Source organism: Delphinus delphis, chromosome 18, assembly GCF_949987515.2.
Source record: "Delphinus delphis chromosome 18, mDelDel1.2, whole genome shotgun sequence".
Lineage (NCBI taxonomy): Eukaryota > Metazoa > Chordata > Mammalia > Artiodactyla > Delphinidae > Delphinus > Delphinus delphis.
The window spans coordinates 1095980-1115309 of NC_082700.1; the positions used below are offsets into that span (position 1 = coordinate 1095980).

General features: G+C 48.1%; 1 protein-coding gene across 3 annotated transcripts in view; it reads left to right on the forward strand.

The window, feature by feature from the left end:
• IFT88 (intraflagellar transport 88) overlaps positions 1 to 18579 on the forward strand; it is a 75926-nt gene extending 57347 nt beyond the window's left edge. The window contains exons 22-26 of one of the 3 annotated variants that reach the window (XM_059995587.1): positions 732 to 797; positions 4094 to 4200; positions 13531 to 13597; positions 17932 to 18038; positions 18258 to 18579. In XM_059995587.1, the coding sequence (XP_059851570.1) occupies positions 732 to 797; positions 4094 to 4200; positions 13531 to 13597; positions 17932 to 18038; positions 18258 to 18383 (473 nt within the window). In that variant the 3' untranslated portion in view covers positions 18384 to 18579. Of the gene's footprint in view, positions 1 to 731; positions 798 to 1207; positions 1433 to 1699; positions 2671 to 4093; positions 4201 to 13530; positions 13598 to 17931; positions 18039 to 18257 lie in introns of those variants that run through there. The other 2 variants (XM_059995588.1, XM_059995589.1) reach the window with 2 other exon arrangements.
• Positions 18580 to 19330: the final 751 nt, after the last annotated feature.

Below are 19330 nucleotides of genomic sequence, written 5' to 3' on the forward strand. Positions count from 1 at the left end.
GTGTGTGTCCGTCCAGGGGAAGAGCGGCCACCTTAGCCGGCCCGGCCGCGCTCTGGGTGCTCCGCTCTCCGTCTTGTTCAGCCTCCACCCCGACGCCGAGGCCGGCGGGCCACCCCCTTGTGCAGGAGGCCCAGACGTAAGGGCATAACTCTTGCCTGAGATTTTAGCAAAGGTCTTTGATCCAAAATTCGTTTTTCCTATTCTTTGCTGCCATGTGAAGCTAAATTATTTTATTACAAAACAAAATGCTTTCTGTAAACTTTTTAATGTTTGAATATAAAAACTGCAAAACAAGTTATTTTTCATCTTTTCCAAGTGAATAACATTGAAATTAATGTTATTACTTCATTTTAAGAAGTAGAACTAAGTTTCAACCATTTACTTCCGCTCTGCGCCTTTTTCAGATTTATTTTGTCTGTACATTTTCTTCCAGAAGTTATATTGAGGGACCTCCCTGGCGGTCCAGGTGTTAGGACTCCACACTTCCACCGCATGGGGCACAGGTTTGATCCCTGGTCGGGAACTAAGATCCCACATGCTGCACAGCCAAAACAAACAAACAAAAAACAGAAGTTATGTTGGGAACGGTTGTTTATGCCTGTGGCAAACATGGAAGTCATCCTTCTAAACCAATGAAATGGTGCCAGAATATTGAATTTAAATTAGTATTTTGCTGAACCTGCTCGTTTCTGTAATCTGCTAGCATGTTTGTTTCCCTCCTTCACTTACAGGTGACTACCAAAAAGCATTAGATACCTACAAAGATATTCACAGAAAATTTCCAGAAAACGTTGAATGTAAGTGAGACTACATTTTGTAACTTTGAAAGTATAGGTTCTCACATTTTATGTCCTAATATGTAATAATTACCTTTGCTACAGTAATTGCATACATAGATACCAACCTATAATTTGCGGTACATGTTTAAATATGTGGTTATAGGATCAGAAAATTTGACTATGCAAGTACACATTTTTATAGAATTTAATTCTTGACGGATTTAAATATACCACTGAATTCTCTTCAGTAGTAAACAGATCTATATTTCAAAGCTTTATGAAATTTTAAGAATAAATTTTGTTTTATTATTTTTTAAAGTTCATAAACTGGTATTTTATAGAAAAGGCATTTTATTTATTTAAAAAAAATTCTTTTTTATAAATTTATTTATTTTATCTTTGGCTGCATTGGGTCTTCGTTGCTGCAGGCGGGCTTTCTGTAGTTGCGGCGAGCGGGGGCTACTCTTCGTTGTGGTGCGCGGGATTCTCATTGCAGTGGCTTCTCGTTGCGGAGCACAGCCTCTAGGCGCGCAGGCTTCAGTAGTTGTGGTACGTGGGTTCAGTAGTTGTGGCTCTCAGGCTCTACAGTGAAGGCTCAGTAGTTGTGGCGCACGGGCTTCGTTGCTCCGCGGCATGTGGGATCTTCCCGGGCCAGGGATCGAACCCATCTCCCCTACATTGGCAGGCGGATTCTTAACCACTGTGCCAGCAGGGAAGCCCTAGAAAAGCATTTTAAACCATCCATTTAATTATAACTTTTTGAGACTGAAAAAATACCTTTAGAGTTTATGATAATAGAACATTAATAATCTTGCTGATACTGGTAGCAAATTAATTTTAAAACATTATGTTATATGTAACTTATTTCCCTTTTATAAAGTTGGCTTTGTATAAAATATTCATTTCTTCCAATCTTATAGCACAGTGGATTTGATGCAACCTGAAGTAACAGTGTTACAGTAACAGCAACAAGATCAGGATCCGGAAAAGTACAAAATAACCATATTCATAGGTCTCATATTCTCACTAAACTATATATGGCCCCAGTAGCTTTGTGACTAAAGGAAAAAGGGAAGATACAGTGGGTTTTATAATCTTTACTATTTATAAGAAAATAAAAAGTAATTCCTTGGGAAGAAGAAAATCCTTTCAACTCTTACTTCAGTTGTGTTGAGACACAGAGGAGAGTAGATAAAAGGTCACTGGAAGACGTCATAGCTCCTAGCTTTACTAACATCCGTCCAACAAATAAAATAATGTGTTTGAAAAGTCCGTTTTGAATGTTGTCCTTCAATGACCATGCACACAAAACAGCACATTTCAGTAAAAACAGATCTTTTCTGGGCCACGTTTTCAGTGGCGCAGCCTGATCCAGGGGTTAGATGTGCTGCATGTTCCTTCAGTAATATTTTTCTCAATTTGACTTCTGTGAAAGCAGAGAGCTCAGAATTATGGCCTTTGGTAAGAGCCTAGGGGCGAGGAGTTTTGTAATGCTGGTCACATGTGGGTCCATTAGCTCACAGCAGTTTCTGAATGCCAGTCAGAAAACCGGATACATGGGAATTACTTGTAAAACTTGTAAAAACTACAAATCTGTAGCCCAACCTACAGAGATTCTCATTCAGGTTGCAGTGGACCCAGATATCTGATTTTTCCTATTTCTTTTTTTTTTTCTCATCTATTTATTTTCCTGTTTCTTTTTTAACAGCTTTTAATGTGATTCTTAACTTCAGTCACATTGGGGAACTGATACTTTAAAGATTAAATGAGAGCAGTAATAGCTTTTGGGGAATGGAAACCCAGCAGTCCGCTGGGCAGAGCTTCTCAGCTTCAGCAGCACTGACATTTGGGATCGGATAATCCTGTGCTGTGGGGCCATCCTGTGGATTCTAGAATGTTCTAGCAACATCCCTGCCCTCCACCCACTGGGTGCCAGGAGCACACCTCCTGTTATGACATTGTCAGGTGTCCCCTGGGGATGCAGCTGCTGCTGGTTGAGGACCACTGCAGTAGCTGCAGCACCTCCGCACTGGACAGCAAAGAGAGCATCTCCAAGCAAGGCCACTTTTCTTTCTTTAGAGAGAGTTTAAGATTCACTGTAAAAGTTGAATGATTGGGACTTCCCTGGTGGTGCAGTGGTTAAGAATCCACCTGCCAGTGCAGGGGACACGGGTTCGAGCCCTGGTCCGGGAAGATCCCACATGCCGCGGAGCAACTAAGCCTGTGTGCCACAACTACTGAGCCTGTGCTCTAGAGCCCATGAGCCACAACTACTAAACCTGTGCTCTAGGGCCCGCGAGTCACAACTACTGAACCCGCGCGCCAAGAGCCCGTGCTCCGCAACAAGAGAAGCCACCGCAATGAGAAGCCCATGCACCGCAATGAAGAGTAGCCCCTGCTTGCTGCAACTAGAGAAAGCCTGCGTGCAGCAACGAAGACCCAACGCAGACAAAAATAAATAAATAATTTATTTTTTTGAAAAACTGTTTAAAAAAAAAAAGTTGAGTGATTATCTGTGCCGTGGGGAATGTCCAAGGTACTTTGGCCTGTTTAATTTTCAAAACAGGTGTAATCAGTAGTCTGCCTTATGGTAGCATAGGAAAAACACTTGCACTCATGTAAGGTCTCACTTTGAGCAGAGTACTTTTCTGATGAACCCAAAGGGTGATTTTGTCTTAAAATACATTCTTCTGTTATCAAAAATTGACCTGTAGTCGAGTATTATTTGTAGAAAATATAAATTACCTTCTTACTGTGCATTATCAGGGTAAATGTATACATAGGCAATTTACGCAGTAGTAATGTGTGACATTTTAGATTATTTTAGTACCATTACTTTTGTAATACATTAATGGTCATGAATTAGTCACTAACTTACAAATTCTTATGGGGTGACTGCAGTGCTGGTACACAGCACTGGTCCCGCCCTGTGGGTGTGGCAGAAAACAAGACAGACCAAAATCCTGGCCTCATGGAGCTTGGATTCTAGTGGGAAGAAAAAGACAATAAACAAGTATATAGTATGTCAGGAGTCGTAAGTGGTATAAAGGAGAAGCAGGTGAGGAGATAAAGGCTCGGATTATAGATGCTGTGGTCTCTCCTGAAGGGCGGGTGGCAGAGTCCCTCTAAACCGTCTTCCCAGGAGGTCAGTTCTCAGAGGGCCAGGAATACAAAGTGCAGTGATTTTTCAAGAGAAGCAAACCCTGTTTGTGAGCAGCATTCCTACCCGGGTCCCAGAAGACTGAGCTTACTGATTTATTGTTCTTTGAACACCATGGATACCTACTTTTCTAAAAATATTTTTCATAATTTAGGTCTACGTTTCTTGGTTCGTCTCTGCACAGATATTGGATTAAAAGAAGTTCAAGAATATGCAACAAAACTCAAGAGATTGGAAAAAATGAAAGAAATCAGGGAACAGGTATGTCATGTGAGCCGAAAACTGCTGTCAGTTTTGAAAATGTCAGCCTTCTGTAGCTCAGCTGAGTGATGTCTGGGCTTCTGTCAGTAAAATTAAGTTGCAGTTATTTTTCTGCTGTGGCATGAAAGGAAAAATAACTAAAACTCTAGTTTTAGGATAAAATTTAGTCAAAATCTAGTTCCTAATCAGAGAAAGTGCAGTAGATTCAGTGTAGTCTTTAGTGGAAATCTACTAATAGACTAACAATTGTAATTTCTCCAGTACAAAATAGCTGCAGGTTAAGTTGTAGACGTAACTTCAGCTGGAGAGTCTCGTGGCCTGTGGAAACCAGGAGACAGTCACTTGCCTACAACAGCAGTTCATTGGGCTGCTGTGTTGCATCGTAGGGCACGGCTCTGAGGATGGCTGATACAGAGGCTTCAGGTGTATTTCTGTGCTCCCTGCAGTGTTTTACTTCTGTGAGAGAATAATCCCTCCTGTGTTTGAGCCTAGAATATTTAAAACTTTAACATGATTTCTGAGTATCCGCCTTTCATAGAAAGAAAATTCTTTAAGCTTAAGCTTTTCCAAAAATTTAATTACCTTGGGTAATTAAATCTAAATTTCGTATTTGCTTTCAAAATGTCGTTATCTTGTTTTTGCTTTGAGGATGTGACCTGATTGTTTTATTCTCTTTTTTAAATTGTCAGTTGCAAAAGCATTATGAGCATGACCTTAAAAATCCTATAAAACATCAAGTTGGTATTAAAATGCCACTGCTAGGGTATATAGTTACAACCTGCTGTGAAGACCAGCTGAATACCACATACCAATTGCTAATTTAATTAGATAACCTGTGTGAAAGTTTTGTAAAATTAAACTAGTACAAATTGGAAGATCAAATTATCATAACTATCATCATAATTACTATTACATTTGTTTCATGAAGAAGAATCAAAAAGAAGTATCTATTTCAAACCATGAAATTCTTTGGAGCTCAAAACTAGTTCTGTGAAGTTACTTAGTGTAGAACCGTGGGTGCATCTGGAAGTCTTCAGACTTCGTAAGTTTAAGCATCAGTGGTTTGTCACTTATGAATGGTGACCGAACGGTGCACATGAGCTCAGGCAAGTTCTGGATCCCGCATGGGGCCCATGTGCTGACCCCGCAGCCGAGTGGGAGTGGGCCTCCCGGCCGGACGCCCCCCACCCCAGTGAGGAGCTGGGAACCTTCTAGCTCCTGCTTCCGGGGGCCGCACTCAGGCTTTAGGAAACATGGATTCCGAGGACTCCTGGGAAGTGAAATTGAGGGGTCAGGTCGAGACCTGTGCCCACCACGCACCCTCCTCAGAGCCCCCCGCCAGCCCCTGCCCTCCTTGAATCTAGACGGCCTGGGCCGCTACAGGCGCTCCTCTCCTGACGTGGCGGCCCATCACTCCGCGGTTCCCCCCCCCCCCCCCCCGCACTGCACCCCCTGTCCTGATTGTTCTCGTTTGCTCATGGGGGCTTGTGATTTTACTGTTGTCAATGAGTACCGAATGTCACTGCAGTGGCTTTCCCTTTCTAATTACTACTCGGCCTGTTGATTCCTCTTCATCACAGTATTTGTGTATTCAGTGAACATAGTCAGCTTTTGTCTGTGTCTCTCATAGACCTGACCTTTTATCCTTATGTTGTACTCGCCATGGCGTAATTAAGGACACTTAGTAAGCTCAGACGAGTTACAGTTGATGCATTTAAATTACGCAGTGCTTACCTTACCTGCTCACCCACGTGAGTGCTGTGTCGCTGTGCTCGAGCAGTGTCTCTCTTCCTAATGCCTTATCACTGCCGCACTGCACCTGCATCACTTAGATACACGCTCTCGTCCCAGCCGTTCCTTCGTCTTCCTTTACGTCGCAGTCCTTATCCACAGAGCACTTTCTTTCTGTTTCCTTGAGATCAGTTTCTCCATTGTTCTTCGGGACTGCTTATTAAATCTTACATAAAGAGAAACATTTTCTTGGTGTTTTCTCACTTATATTTTACGTATGAACACAAAATTGAGGGGGAAATTAGTGGAAAAGGTCAGTCCTAGGAGAGAGAGCAGAGGCTTACAGAGAAGGAGTCCTGTGGGTATGAGAGCAGCCTACTCGGGAAATCGCTGCGTGCCCCCATGCGTTGGTCTAGATTGTGAGCCGTGGGGCAGGCGCCCTGTTTCCTGGCTGCGTGGTGCATGAGACGCTATTCGTTATGAAACAAAATGTCACAAATCAATGCCTGAAGTAAGGATGCTATCCTTTTCTAAATTTGAACTTAAAACTTCTTGTTACTTTTCCTGTGTGTCTCCTGTTTAGAATCTGTCTCAATGCAAAAACTTAACGTTTTTCCTTCGTAATTAGGATTTCTTCATAAAATAATTGCCGAGGCCTGTGTAATACCTCTTGTACAGATATATCTTGATTTCTTTGAATATTTCCACATGGTTAGGTATCTTTTTTCCAGTTGGTGACTTTCTACAGTCTGTCTAGCTTTCAGGTGTTCCTTGCTAAAGCACTGTGGGCCTCTGTGAGCGTCTGTAGTCGAGCTCGTCCATATTGTTAACTGGAGATGTTTGGGAACCAGCCACAGGGTTGAGACCAGGGATGTCCTGGATAACCACGCCACACCTTTACCTGAGCTGCTAGAAGGAATGCAGAGCTCAGCCCCAGTCTTTATCCCGTCCTTTCCCCTGCAAGTGCTGACAGTGGCAGAAGTTTGGCAGCAGAAAAGAAAAGGAGTGAAGAGGCTGGGTGGCCTTTCCTGATCTCCCTCCTCTGCTTGCAGTTTCCCCTCCTCCGACCTGATGACGTCTGCTCAGCTGGACATCAGCGACCAGCAGCGGCAACACCCAGTGCGTGATGAGTGTGGGCCGCTCTAGCCCTTTGCACGTACTGGCCAGTTTAATCGTCACAGGAGTCCTATGCTATGATGTTGGATGTGGTTTTATTATTACTGTTCTTTAAGATGAGAAACCTGAGGCCCGTGGTTGCAAAGCAACTTTCTCCAGGTCACACAGCTGTTGGGGGGTAGGCCTCGAATTCACATCCAGGAAGGCCAGCTTCTGAGTCCAGGCTCCTGGCTGCCATGCTCTGCTCCCTTACAGATAGTAGAGAAAAAGGATGATGAGAGTAATTACTTTCAGTTGGTGTATAGTCCTTACTTTTCTGCATCCAGGAAGTTGGTAGCTCACTCCATGAGCTAAACTGGAATGTACCTCTGTGAGCTCACTCTAATTTGATCAGAGCTAGGACCTCAGAACAGTGCTCTCCAAGTGTGGCCTGTGGACCCTCAGAGCCTCAGAATCGCCTGGGCTTCTTACAAAGTCTTGGGCCTCACCCCAGACTACCCCAACCCCAGAATTAAAGTCTCCGGATATGGAGTCCAAGAATCTATGTGGTTTTTAAACAAGTTCTCAAACTAATTTTTTACTCACAGACATTCCAGAAGCACTGGTGTAGTGTTATGCTTCCGAAGGGTTACCTTCAAACGATCAAACACCAGCTCAGGATACAGAATCTGCTTTAAGGGGAAAAGTAAACACAAAATAAATCAGGCCGTGGATTTTTAAAAACTGTTTTAAAACGGAAAGGAATTTGTGTAGACCTAAGAAGGAAAGATAAACAGATTCAGGGTTATGTGGATGGGGGTGATGGACCTCCCCAGGCCCCCAGCTCCAGTCTTAAAGCATGAAAGCTAGAAACTCATTTCTCTGGGCTGACTTTTCAGAGAAGTGCGTCCTCTTCTGGAACATTTATGGAGAAGGCGGCTGTTCTCGCCTTTGTGCTGGGGGCCTGTGTTCCTGGGCGGGGAGGAAGCTTTGTGCCCTGTTCGCAGAGCCGTGGCAAACAGTCCCGGGCGTTGGGTGGAGCCGCCCCCCAGCACTGTTGGGTTTTAAGAGACAGTTCGCATTTTCGCTTCGCTGAACAGAAGAACGTTAGCTGCAAGGAACTCTTCAAACTTTATTGCACGAATGGAAGAGAGCAAAATGGGAAGACAGGAGTTGAAGGCTGAGTATTTTAAAAATGCCAAGGAAGAGAAAAATACCAGCCCACACCAAAGAGGATTAAGGGACAAAAGGAAACGATTAGGAGGGAAAAAGAAGATGGGGAAAGAGAGAGTTTACAAAACACAAAGTTTTTTTTTTTTTTTTTTTCCGGTACGCGGGCCTCTCACTGCTGCGGCCTCTCCGGCTGCAGAGCACAGGCTGCAGACGCACAGGCTCAGCAGCCATGGCTCGCGGGCCCAGCCGCTCCGCAGCATGTGGGATCTTCCTGGACCAGGGCACGAACCCGTGTCCCCTGCATTGGCAGGCGGACTCTCAACCACTGCGTCACCAGGGAAGCCCCCAAAACACAAAGTTTTAATTGCTCATTCACAAATGAAGTACATTAATAATTTGTTCCTTTTTAAAAATCGAATTTCTAAATTTTTACAATATTCAAAAGGAGAATTCCTCTCCCAGTATTTGCCATTTTCCCCCCAAAGAAGTCAAATAATTTCAAGAAATTCTTTGTTTTGGCCAACTTAAAATAATATGTGACATTCAAAACTAATGTAAAATATAGTTGGTACTTATCCTCAGATTTCCAGTTATTACCAGAAGCTAGTTGAGCAGAAACCTTTTTGGTCTCAAAAGCGTTCTTAAAAGTTCTTAAAAAGAAAAAGATTTTGTATGAAGGTCTCATAAAGACACAGCTTTAAATTAACTGTGAAGGAAAAATGCAAAATTTTTAAAGTTTACGTATGTAATGAAAGCTGCGAGAATGTTTCGCCCATTTTATACATTACTGCATTTATAAAGTTCAACAGAAACACAGGATAATTCATATAGCATTCATCCTTGGTATCAAGTGTGTGGTGATTTGGGCCGTGACATTTTCCAGGGTGAGACTCCGCAACGCTCTGGTTAAAGGCCGTGGAGTCCTCGCCTGCTGGCATCACCCTGTGCTGGGTCCTTGGTTCACCTGTTCAGGAGACACTTGACATGGACGAGGTGCTCCAGCTGCTCGTCACCTGGCAGGAGAACGAGACAAACACAGGTCGCTTGTTGCCCAGCAGAGACACGCAGCGTGTGCACCGGATGGGGTTCGGCCCACGACCAGGGGTCCGAATGGTCCCCGGGGGAGGTGTGGCTGGACCTCAGGGCCTGGCGTGGAGACGGGAAGGTGTGAGAGAGGTCCGAGGGCAGGAAGGTGCGGCCACGTTCGTGAGTTCTTTGGAGTTGAAGCTGCAAAGAAGCGTCTTAAATTCTGTTTTCTCTTGAATTTGAAGTCAGAGCCAATCTTCTTAAGGATCCTTAACTAGGTAACAACTGCTCCTTGTTCTAAGACAGAAATCTAATTCTTACGGAATAAAAGCCCAGGATGGTGGACGGAACCCTGGGCTTTCCTCCCCAACCCCAGTCCGCTCCAGACCTGGTTCTCTTCAGTAAGATGAGGACAGTGTTCTCGGCTGGCCTTCACAACCGTCCACGGTGAACTTAGGTTTGTCCCAGTCTGTCACCGACATTGCTAGAAAACGACCGCATCCTTGGATGTCAGAAACGTCAAATCGCTGCGAGAGTTTGCAGCCCTCACCCTTGGGTCCTGTGACCACTGTCCTCCGGGGGCAGGTGACAGTGTGACAATGTGGGGCTGCGCGGGTCCTGGAGACTCTGCCTGTCCCCTGCAGGAGAGCAGTGTCGTGTGTTCACGGCGGGGAGAAAACACTTTCCCAACACTTACCTGTTCAATTTTCCATCATTTTATTTATATCTACTTTGCTCCTCTTCTCTTTGTACCTTCTTCTCTCATTGTTTCCCCCAAAGTGGGTATGGCATCTTTTTTTTTTCATATTATTGAAGAAACAAATGTTATTCTAAAAATTCAGGTAGATTACTTTTGTAAGTAACGTTTTAATTCAAATAAAAATGTGTTAAGGAAAAAGTGAAAATCGTTCAGCCACGACTTTGAGATCACTGTTAGCATTTTGACATTTCATAATCCCAGGCATTTTTACAAATATATGCAAACATATCAATACTTTTTTTTTTTTTTTTTTTTGCTGTATGCGGGCCTTTCACTGCCGCGGCCCCTCCTGTTGCGGAGCACAGGCTCCGTCGCGCAGGCCCAGCGGCATGGCTCACGGGCCCAGCTGCCCCGTGGCACACAGAATCCTCCCGGACTGGGGCACGAACCCGCGCCCCCCGCATCGGCAGGTGGACCCCCAACCACTGCGCCACCAGGGAAGCCCTATCAATACGTTTTTTAAATGGGACTTTTTTTTTTAAACAAAAATGGATTTTTATAAAAATACTGTCTTGTAACCTGAGTTTTCCCCTCACTGAGGAAGATAACATGGCAGCTTCCCATGTCAGCAAAGGCAGGCCTCTGTCGTTTTTTGCCCCTTTCTGTGGCTGTTTGACGTGTCAGTGTTGCTGTGATGAGAATCTTCTGTCAGTCCCGCTTCCGTACCTCACACCCCTGGAAGTGAGTCCGGATTCCTGGGAACTTTATGAGGTGTTGAAACTCTGAGAAGGCGGCAGTGTCTCCTGCTGAGAACAAAACGTGACGCTCTAGTGCGCCTGTGTCCCTGGGCCTGTGGTCTGCCCCCTGGCATTCGCTGTGGGGCTGGGGCCCGTTTGCACCGGCCCCTCCCAATAAGTTGTTATTGTTGTGCCTACTTTATTTTCAGAGTTTCATGTTCTCTTTCTCCAGAAGGTTTCCCCAAACTGGACCTCGTCTTAACCCCCTCCAGTCACGCGGCTGACGCGTCCCTCCCCAAGACCCTCACGGCCATGGTGTGAATGTAGCGGCCACTTTGACCTTTCCAACCTGCCTGGCGGAGCCCCGCTCTGTCATCCCCTCCCTGTCCCTTTAGTTCCCGGGGCTCTGGGGGGTGGCGGGACCCGACCCTCTGAGGGCTCCCCTTCATTCCGTCCCCTGAAGGCCCCGCGACCCAGCCTCTGGGTGTGGATGGTCTGAGAGAAGACTTGGCCGAGTCTCCACAGGTCACATTGCTTTAAACTTAGAACCTTATCGAGCCTATGTGCCGGTAAACGTTCTTGTCTCACTTGTGACATCGCCGTCTCTGTAACCTCCACACGGACTCACTGCTCCAGCTGCTATGGCGACGGGGACACAAGATTGATCACGGTGGGGTTTATTGATTTCCAGTGGCAAATGGGTGGAAGAGGACGAGAACCCTGACCTCCACCCACAGACGAGTGAGTGGAGTCATGGGGGCCTCGGGGAGTGAGGGGGGCTGGCCGGGGGAGCTGGTGGAGCTGGGGGACAAGCCCACGAGGAGGAGGCCGCACCGGGGAGGGGGCGTGCGGTCCCGGGCCCAGGAGGATGGAGTCTGAGCCCACGGCGGGCGCCAGTCCACTCGGGTCCATGGGGCTCGGCTGAGTCAGCCGGCTCTGGGTTCTCCTGGGAGCAAAGCAGGCCACGTCCCCACGTGCCCCACCTGGGGGTCTTGATGCAGATGGGCTTGCCATGGCAGGGGGCTTCCAGGCTGGAAAACAGCGAGGGCTTGAGGGGGTGAATTAGGCAAAGGCGAGTGAAAGCCAAAGCATGGGAAAGTTCTAGACAGGCGCAAAGACGGTGTGACGGGGGCACAGTCATCGATGCACGTGCTCGCTTTCCTAGGTTGTCCTGTGCTAAGCTTACAGTTTCTTAGATCTTTTCCCACGTTTGATTTGGAAAAAAGTTTCAAGTTATGTGGACATTTGTTTTTATGAGTTTAATTATTTTATTGTCTACGTCTTACAGATATGCTGGCAATTACTAATCTGAAATAAAATCTGATTAGAGATATTAAAATATTTATTTTGTTGCATCATTTTTAGATTTTCTTTTGTTTGTGAAGGCAGAGGGAGAGATGGAGTTCTGGGGAGGTTTCTTTTTAATAGAAAAAACTCAAGCATGTTTACATATATTTGAAGTTCCTAAGTTTTAGGAGAGTGTTTCATTTTACAAAAATGAGCCTTTTGTTTTGTTTTGTTTTGTTTTGTTTTTTGCGGTACGCGGGCCTCTCACTGTTGTGGACTCTCCCGTTGTGTAGCACAGGCTCTGGGCGCGCAGGCTCAGCGGCCATGGCTCACGGGCCCAGCCGCTCCGCGGCATGTGGGATCTTCCCGGACCGGGGCACGAACCCGTGTCCCCTGCATCGGCAGGCGGACTCTCAGCCACTGCGCCAGCAGGGAAGCCCAGTCTTTTAGTGTTTTGAATTTTATTTTATTTTTTATACAGCAGGTTCTTATTAGTCATCTATTTTATACATATTAGTGTGTACATGTCAATCCCAATTCAATTCATCCCACCACCATCCCACCCCCCTGCCACTTTCCCCTCCTTGGTGTCCATACGTTTGTTTCTCTACATCTGTGTCTCTACAGAAATGAGTCTTGAATCATTGAAAAAGATTGTTTTTTTTCTTCCTAGGAGACTACAATGTCAGTAATCCCATCTGTGACCTGATAATTTATAAATATTTGGGGAGTTGTCAGGGTTGGGGGAATGAATGGTGTCCTTTGAATTAATGATGAAATTATGTTTACGTTACTGAAGATCTAAATAAGATACCAATCTATGTTAAGAAATTTTAATTCAATTGTAAATAGTTGTCAAAAGCCGTCTGTTTCTGCTCACTGACTACCCTCTTCTCTAAACAAACCATTATTCATACAAGAGCCTGGAGTCAGCATTTAATCAGAAGCTCTAACTTAGGCGCAGCAAAGCGTGTAAAAAGAAACCTAAGAATGTCACAGTTTGGAGATAATTCTTATGTCTTAAGGGTGAGTTGATGTGTAAGAAAGTAGACTGTTGGGCAGATCTCAGGTATAGAGATTTAACAGTGCCTTTATTGTGGAAGCTGACTTTCAAAACCCTGTTGTCCTTTAATCATGTCAAGTGGGGCTAAAGCAGAAATAGCCCATTCGCAAGGTCCCCTTCTCCCTCCACCCCTTCAGCCACTGCGTTTAAGACCTGAGCTTTCACATCTGGGAAATACTTGGTTTTTAAGTTGTTTGCAGAAGCAAGGACGACCCTGCACTTTGAAGCCTGAGTGCCGTTCGCGTGTCTGGCGGGACTGGTGGCCCTTCTCAGGGTTTCCCCCGTACTTACAAGGCAGCCGGGCCTCCCTCCTGCGGGGCCGACTCAGGGGCCACTCCCAGTGAGCCCAGCCTCGGGAGGCAGGACAGTAAGGCCGAAGGGACGCACAGTTTAACGTGTGTTTTAGAAATCGGTGCTTGGTTATCGTTGACCTTGAAGGACTATCATTTATTCCTGTTTTCATTACAGTACAGCTGACATCCAGTATGTCCTTCTAACGTGTCGCCTTCTTGCTTTAGCGCACCAAGTCCGGCAGGGATGGCAGCGGGGGTCCCCGCGGCAGGAGAGACGGGAGCGCTGGCAGTGGTGAGTGTCCCTGTTCCTGTCTCCCCGGACGTGCCAGTTGACAGATTTCTAGTACACGGGCTTCTAGAAGCACCTTGAAGTAATCTGAAGATGTCCTGTTTGTTTGTTTTATACACAGTTAAACTTCACCTACTCTACTTTTGTGAGCATCAGGCTGCTGTGTAATCGAGTGTTTGTAGGTGTTAGTGGGTGTTGGTTCCTGAATAAACGGACCTGTTTCTGCTAATTGATGAATAGACAGTTCACATTGGATAGATTATCACGGGTGTCCATACTAGTGGGTTTTACTGTGTCACGTTTTTTAGGTTGCGTTGTGAGGAGGCGCCATGGGGCCTGGGGTCGTCACCTGGATGCTGACAGACCTGTACACTTGTAGTGTAGCAGTGGTGCCGGTGTGGGCACTGGGCGGCATGGCCATGGTCCCAGCCGTAGCCCTGTGTCTCTGGACCAGCCACGCAAATGCTGTCGCTTTGGGCGATTCTGTGGCTGCTGGGGACACTGTTACTTAATAAGAAGGTTTGTTAAGTTTTCCTCCCCTTTTTCCCCATCAACAAAATCTACCTTCTGTCTCTACTTCAGGGGATAGTAGAAGTTATATTTAGGGGAAATTGGATGGTTTTAAAGAAACTAATTAGAAAAACAAATGCTAAATTGGGATCCGTATCATGTCCGCTCGTAGCACCGTCGTGCAGACAGGACCCGACGTCGTCATCTTGTGTCTGTCTGTGGTCAGGAGTCACAACAAAGAGAAATGCGACCCTCGGTTTAGGGAGGCCTTTCTTTCGTTCGTTCGTTCATTTACTGGATGCACGCTGGGTGCTGAGGACATGAGGACGAATGAGACGGGGCCCTTGCCCTCAAGGAAATCAGGATCAACTTGGAAAGACACTCGGGCCCTGATCTGCTGAGGGCGCCGCCTGGCGGGGGTGGGGGCGCAGCTGGGACGGAGAGCACCCTCGAGGGCGGAGCTCTGCTCTCTCGGTGCGCCCAGCCGCTGACAGCCAGTGCCGTGCCTGGTCCAGCGGGACATCTGGATTCCCCGAGGGTCAGTCCCGCTGCTCCAGCAGAAGCCCCAGGCCTGGTCCCAGGGACCAGCACCCAGAGCTTGAGAAGTTGGCAGGGCGGCCCTGAGCCTGGGCCCTGTGTGTGCCGGGGCCGCCCCTCACCTCCCCGCCTCTGCCCCTCCCCGTCCCATGCGTGTGGGTGGCCCTCCATCCAGGTCCTGGTCTGGAGACCTGTCCCAGCAGCTCTCAGTCCCTTGTCCAGCAGGGCCACCTGCGGTGGAATTCAGCATCTTGCGGAGTTTAGAGAAGTATGTATTGTGACGCATTAGCCATGTACCCTGTACCTCCCCTGGGGAGCACCTCCCCTGGGGAGCACCTCCAAGTCAAGGAGTCTCACTACTTCAGGGAAGCGTGAACATTCACACTAAGGATAAGCAATGGCCCGGAATAGCTGCAGGTCAAGTCAGGTTTTATTCTTGACGTGAAGTTGTGTTTCTGCCTGGAAACCTGGCTTTAGAGCTCTTTGGAATTTGGATTGTCGTTGAGGGGCTGTGGGCCTGCGTCTGCCAAAAGCATTGAAGCAGCTTGGGGAGGGTCTGGGCAGCCCGCCAGCTGGCCGAGGTGGGAGCTCTTGAACTGCGTGTCCCTCGAAGGAGTAACCCCCAGGGAAGTGTCAGTTACTTACTGAGTTCTAGGACCAGATTCACCACCCTCTAAGATCCTCCACGTCCCGCTGAAAATCTTGAGCTCAGAGTAACCCTAACGCACACCCATCACCAAGCCTGCCCTCGGTCCGCAGGGCCTTCCCTGGTCACCGTGGGCTTGTGACGTGTCGCTGAGGCCCCTGGGGGTCCTCACGTTCAGGGTCCACTTGGGAGACTCCAGCCCTCCAAGCGAGGTGTCCTGAGAGCTGCCGGTGCTGAGCCGGAGCCCAGACGACGGTGTCCACCCCAGAGAGTGGCCCCCGACCCGCCTCCCACGTGCCACCCCGCGCAGAGGAGGGCGCCTCCTGGGCCAGCCTCCCCACCACTGCCGTTTCTCTCTTAGTAGGTTTTCCTTTCTCCCATCCAGTGCGTTGCAGCCCAGCACAAACAGGCAGTCCTGGGGCACAAACACGCTTCTTGGAGCCGAAGCTCCGGCCGTGGGCCTTGTGGGCCAGGGGTCGTGGACCTGGCTCTGGGGCAGGTTTAAAGCAGCTCCCGGCTCCCGGGGGGCTTGCCTCTCTCTCTCTCTACACTTGCTCTTTTGTTCCTGTTTCCCATCATCGCCGACACCCCACTTCCTCCTGGGGCCCCTCCCTGTCCCCGGAGCCTGGCTCTCGGCCCCCCTCCAGCTCGCACAGGCCGGGGACCGGCCCGCCCAGCTTTGGGGTCTGAGCCCACTGGGCTTCCTCCTTGCTTCGCCTTGCGGCCCTCGGAACACCCTGGGCCCCGTGGATGAGCCCCCCCTCAGCAGCGTCCCGCCCCCGCCCCCTGCAGCCCCCCGTGGGCCGAGGTCGCTGGCCATCCCTCTAGCTCCCAGCACGGCCTGCGTGTTGAAGGGTGCCCGGGGCCCACCACCTTCCACCTCTGCCCCGGGAGACCCAGCAGCACACGTCTCAGCCTGGAACTCTCTGGCACTCTGTCTGGATGAGACCCGCAGCTCAAATAGGGGAAAGGGACAATTTTCTATGTGGATCCAGGTGAGGCCAGCCTGGAGCTGTTAAGTATGATGTGTTAAAATTAAGTGCAGCGCCTACAACTAGGTTTTTAAAAGTGTTGCCTAGGAGAGAGGACCATAGGGAACATGTCATCATAATTATTCGTTTGTATAAAATGGCTGTTTCTGAAATGCCTGAGGGCCCTTGAAAATTGTTCTTTTTCTGTGCACCAGACTCTGGTCTCTGTTAATTTGCTGATTGACCTCAGCACCCTTCCTCACGTGTAGCAGATTTGAGTGTGTAGCAGAGTCACTGGGAAGGCTGGTTAAAACAGACCCGAGCCCCCAACCCCGGTGACCGGCCCGGGGTCCTGTGTTTCTGACCAGGTCCCAGCTGCCGCTGCTGGTCCTGGGACCACACCTGGAGAACCAATGCTGTATCTCAAAGGAGAGAATGCAGATTACATGCGGCCTCGTGTATGTAAAAGGTCACCACCACTACTACCACCAAACCCACGTTCACGTATGTGGCAGTCTCTGGTCACCCAGCCTCCGGGCTCTGTCACCCACAGGGGGTTCCCCCCGGGAGGTGGTGTGAGACCCGCCTGCACACGCCGATGCTGGGCAAACAGTATGTTATTATTATCACTTACACAAATCGCGCTGGGAAGCAGCAGCGTTTGCTTTAGAGCTTTGCAGGATTTTCAGTACTTTAGTTTGTTTTTTACAGAATAAGCTTAAAATGAAATGAACTTGTTTTAAGTACTTGAAATAAAAAATGCATTACCCTTAAATGCAAAATTTTGGCTTCAGGTTTTAACAGCTCGGTGCCAAAACATCAGTTGAGAAAAACAATTAAATCAAATGCACGTGCACAGGCAGAGCTGAGCTCCACGAGTTCAGGGTCCACATGGCCGCCCCGTAGCGTCCGCAGGGATGAGGGGTGAGAGGGACAGCATGTTCCCGAGGCCGGGAGCCGGACAGGTGGCCTCTCCTGCGGCCCTGTCTGCCCTTGGGGGACAGCGGGTTTGCTGACTGACTCCGCGTACTGGGTTATGAAGGTTTTGTGTTAAAATTGTTGGTCGTTTACTGCGTGTGATACTTAATGGTTTACTGCGTTCTTCAGTCTAATTTTTATTCTGTCTTGGGTGTGAACGTCTCTTATGCACTATTTCCATTCCATATTTGGATTCTATAATCCTTTTAAGGTTTTTCCTTAAATTGGGCCAGAATCTATCCTCCTCTGCCGGGCACATCTGACCCCTTCTGTACTCATTCTCCAGGCCTGTGAAGAGTTGGGGGGCGGTGCCTGGGCCAGGCTCGCTGGCCTCTCCCGCCCCTCACCTGCCCAGGCCTCTGACGGCTCCCAGGCTCCACGTGGGCGACGACCCAGCCCCTTCCCCCCACCCGCTGCCCCACTCCGCGCCAGGGGGTGTTCGCCAGTGTCTCCAAGCACACGGTGGAAAGGGTCTGATGAAGCCTACTCTTGAGTGATGCTTTGACTATATTATAGGTTCCCAACAAGAGATTTCTTTTAAATTTCAAAAAACAAGGATTACATCCTTTGGAAATTGGCTGTCAAATGAAACAGCCTTCCTGTTTCTTGACAGATAAGTAGACATTAAGATTTGTAATGCAGTGTGATGTTGCCCACCGTGCTGAACACATGTGCTTTTGCTCCTGTGTCTCCAGACGGCGGCCAGAACTGTGGTGCCGGTAGCAGAGGCGAGCGGCTCAGCGCCCAGCTCCGAGCCCTGCCCAGGACGGAGGAGCCTTACGACAGCAGCAGTAACAAGGAGCTAGGCAAGTGCCCGGGCCTGGCAGGTCTGGACTGGAAGGGACGGGCAGACGCGTCCACCTGGGCGTTATTAAGGGTTTTCCAGCACAGACAGAAGTTTTACATGACTTGGGAGAGCGTTTCTTTTCATTCTGGGTTGTTCAGTTTTGAAGATGAGCCTCATTGGTTTCACATTTGCTGTTTTTCCCTGTTCCTCTAATGCAACCATCTGTTCTGAAACCTAGACGCCTCCTATGTGGATCCGCTTGGCCCGCAAATAGAAAGACCCAGAACTGCAGCCAAAAAGAGAGTCGACGAGGATGATTTTGCTGATGAAGAATTAGGAGATGATTTGCTTCCAGAATAATATATATTTTAATGTATTATTTATTAATTAAAGGGAAGGAATCGCCTTACAAGATAATACTCATGTTAAAGTTTGGATTAAATACCCAAACTTTAATTTTGCACACTGTCAAAACTTTAAATAAGTGTATTCTGTTCTGTGAGTATGGATTTAGATTTTGTTTTGCTTTTAATGGAATAAAAACATGTGAAAATAATACTTTAGGCCAGAGACTGACTTACCCTCTTGAAAACATTGACCCACAGTAAGAAATAGATCTTGTAGCACTCCCTAGGACCTCCACACACGTAAGTATTATTACTCACTGATTACTACAGTGTGTGCTGCTGTCTTCTGTAATTTCATTGAGACAACGTGTGAGTAATGGAAACACTCTAGTGATTTCATGGTTTGCAGCTTGACAGCTGTGCTGGGACACGCCCTTGATGAGTCTGTATTCAGGTAAGTTGCTTTGGAAGTGTTGCGTTGTGGGGATTCCAGCGCTAGTAAAGCAGCTGTTTGGGGGCAGTAAAGTAGTGAGAGAGCAGCAGCCCGTGGCCCCTTCAGCCCCCAGCGCGGCAGCCTCGAGTTGTGCTTCCCGGTGAAATGCGGGGTCGAAGCCAGGACTGCGTGCATCCTTCTTACGGTATGTCTGGCTGGCGGGCATCGTCCAGAGGAGTGTGGTGGTGGGCAGTCAGGGCAGACGCGGCCGGTCTGTCACACCTCACGAGAGAGAGTGGACCCTCCACCTCACTTTACCCTGTTTCCACGGCATGCACACTTGTGTTGGGTGCGGGAGAGGAAACGCCAAAAGCAGAGCACATTCCCTGCTCGCAGAAGAAGTTATGATCTGATGGGGCAGGCGTTCACCAAATACACTAAACGGCTAGTGTGCGAGAGCGTGAGGCTACGGTCGTGACGGAGACAGCAGGGCCCTGCCCTCAAGGAGCGTAAATGCTGGCGGGGGA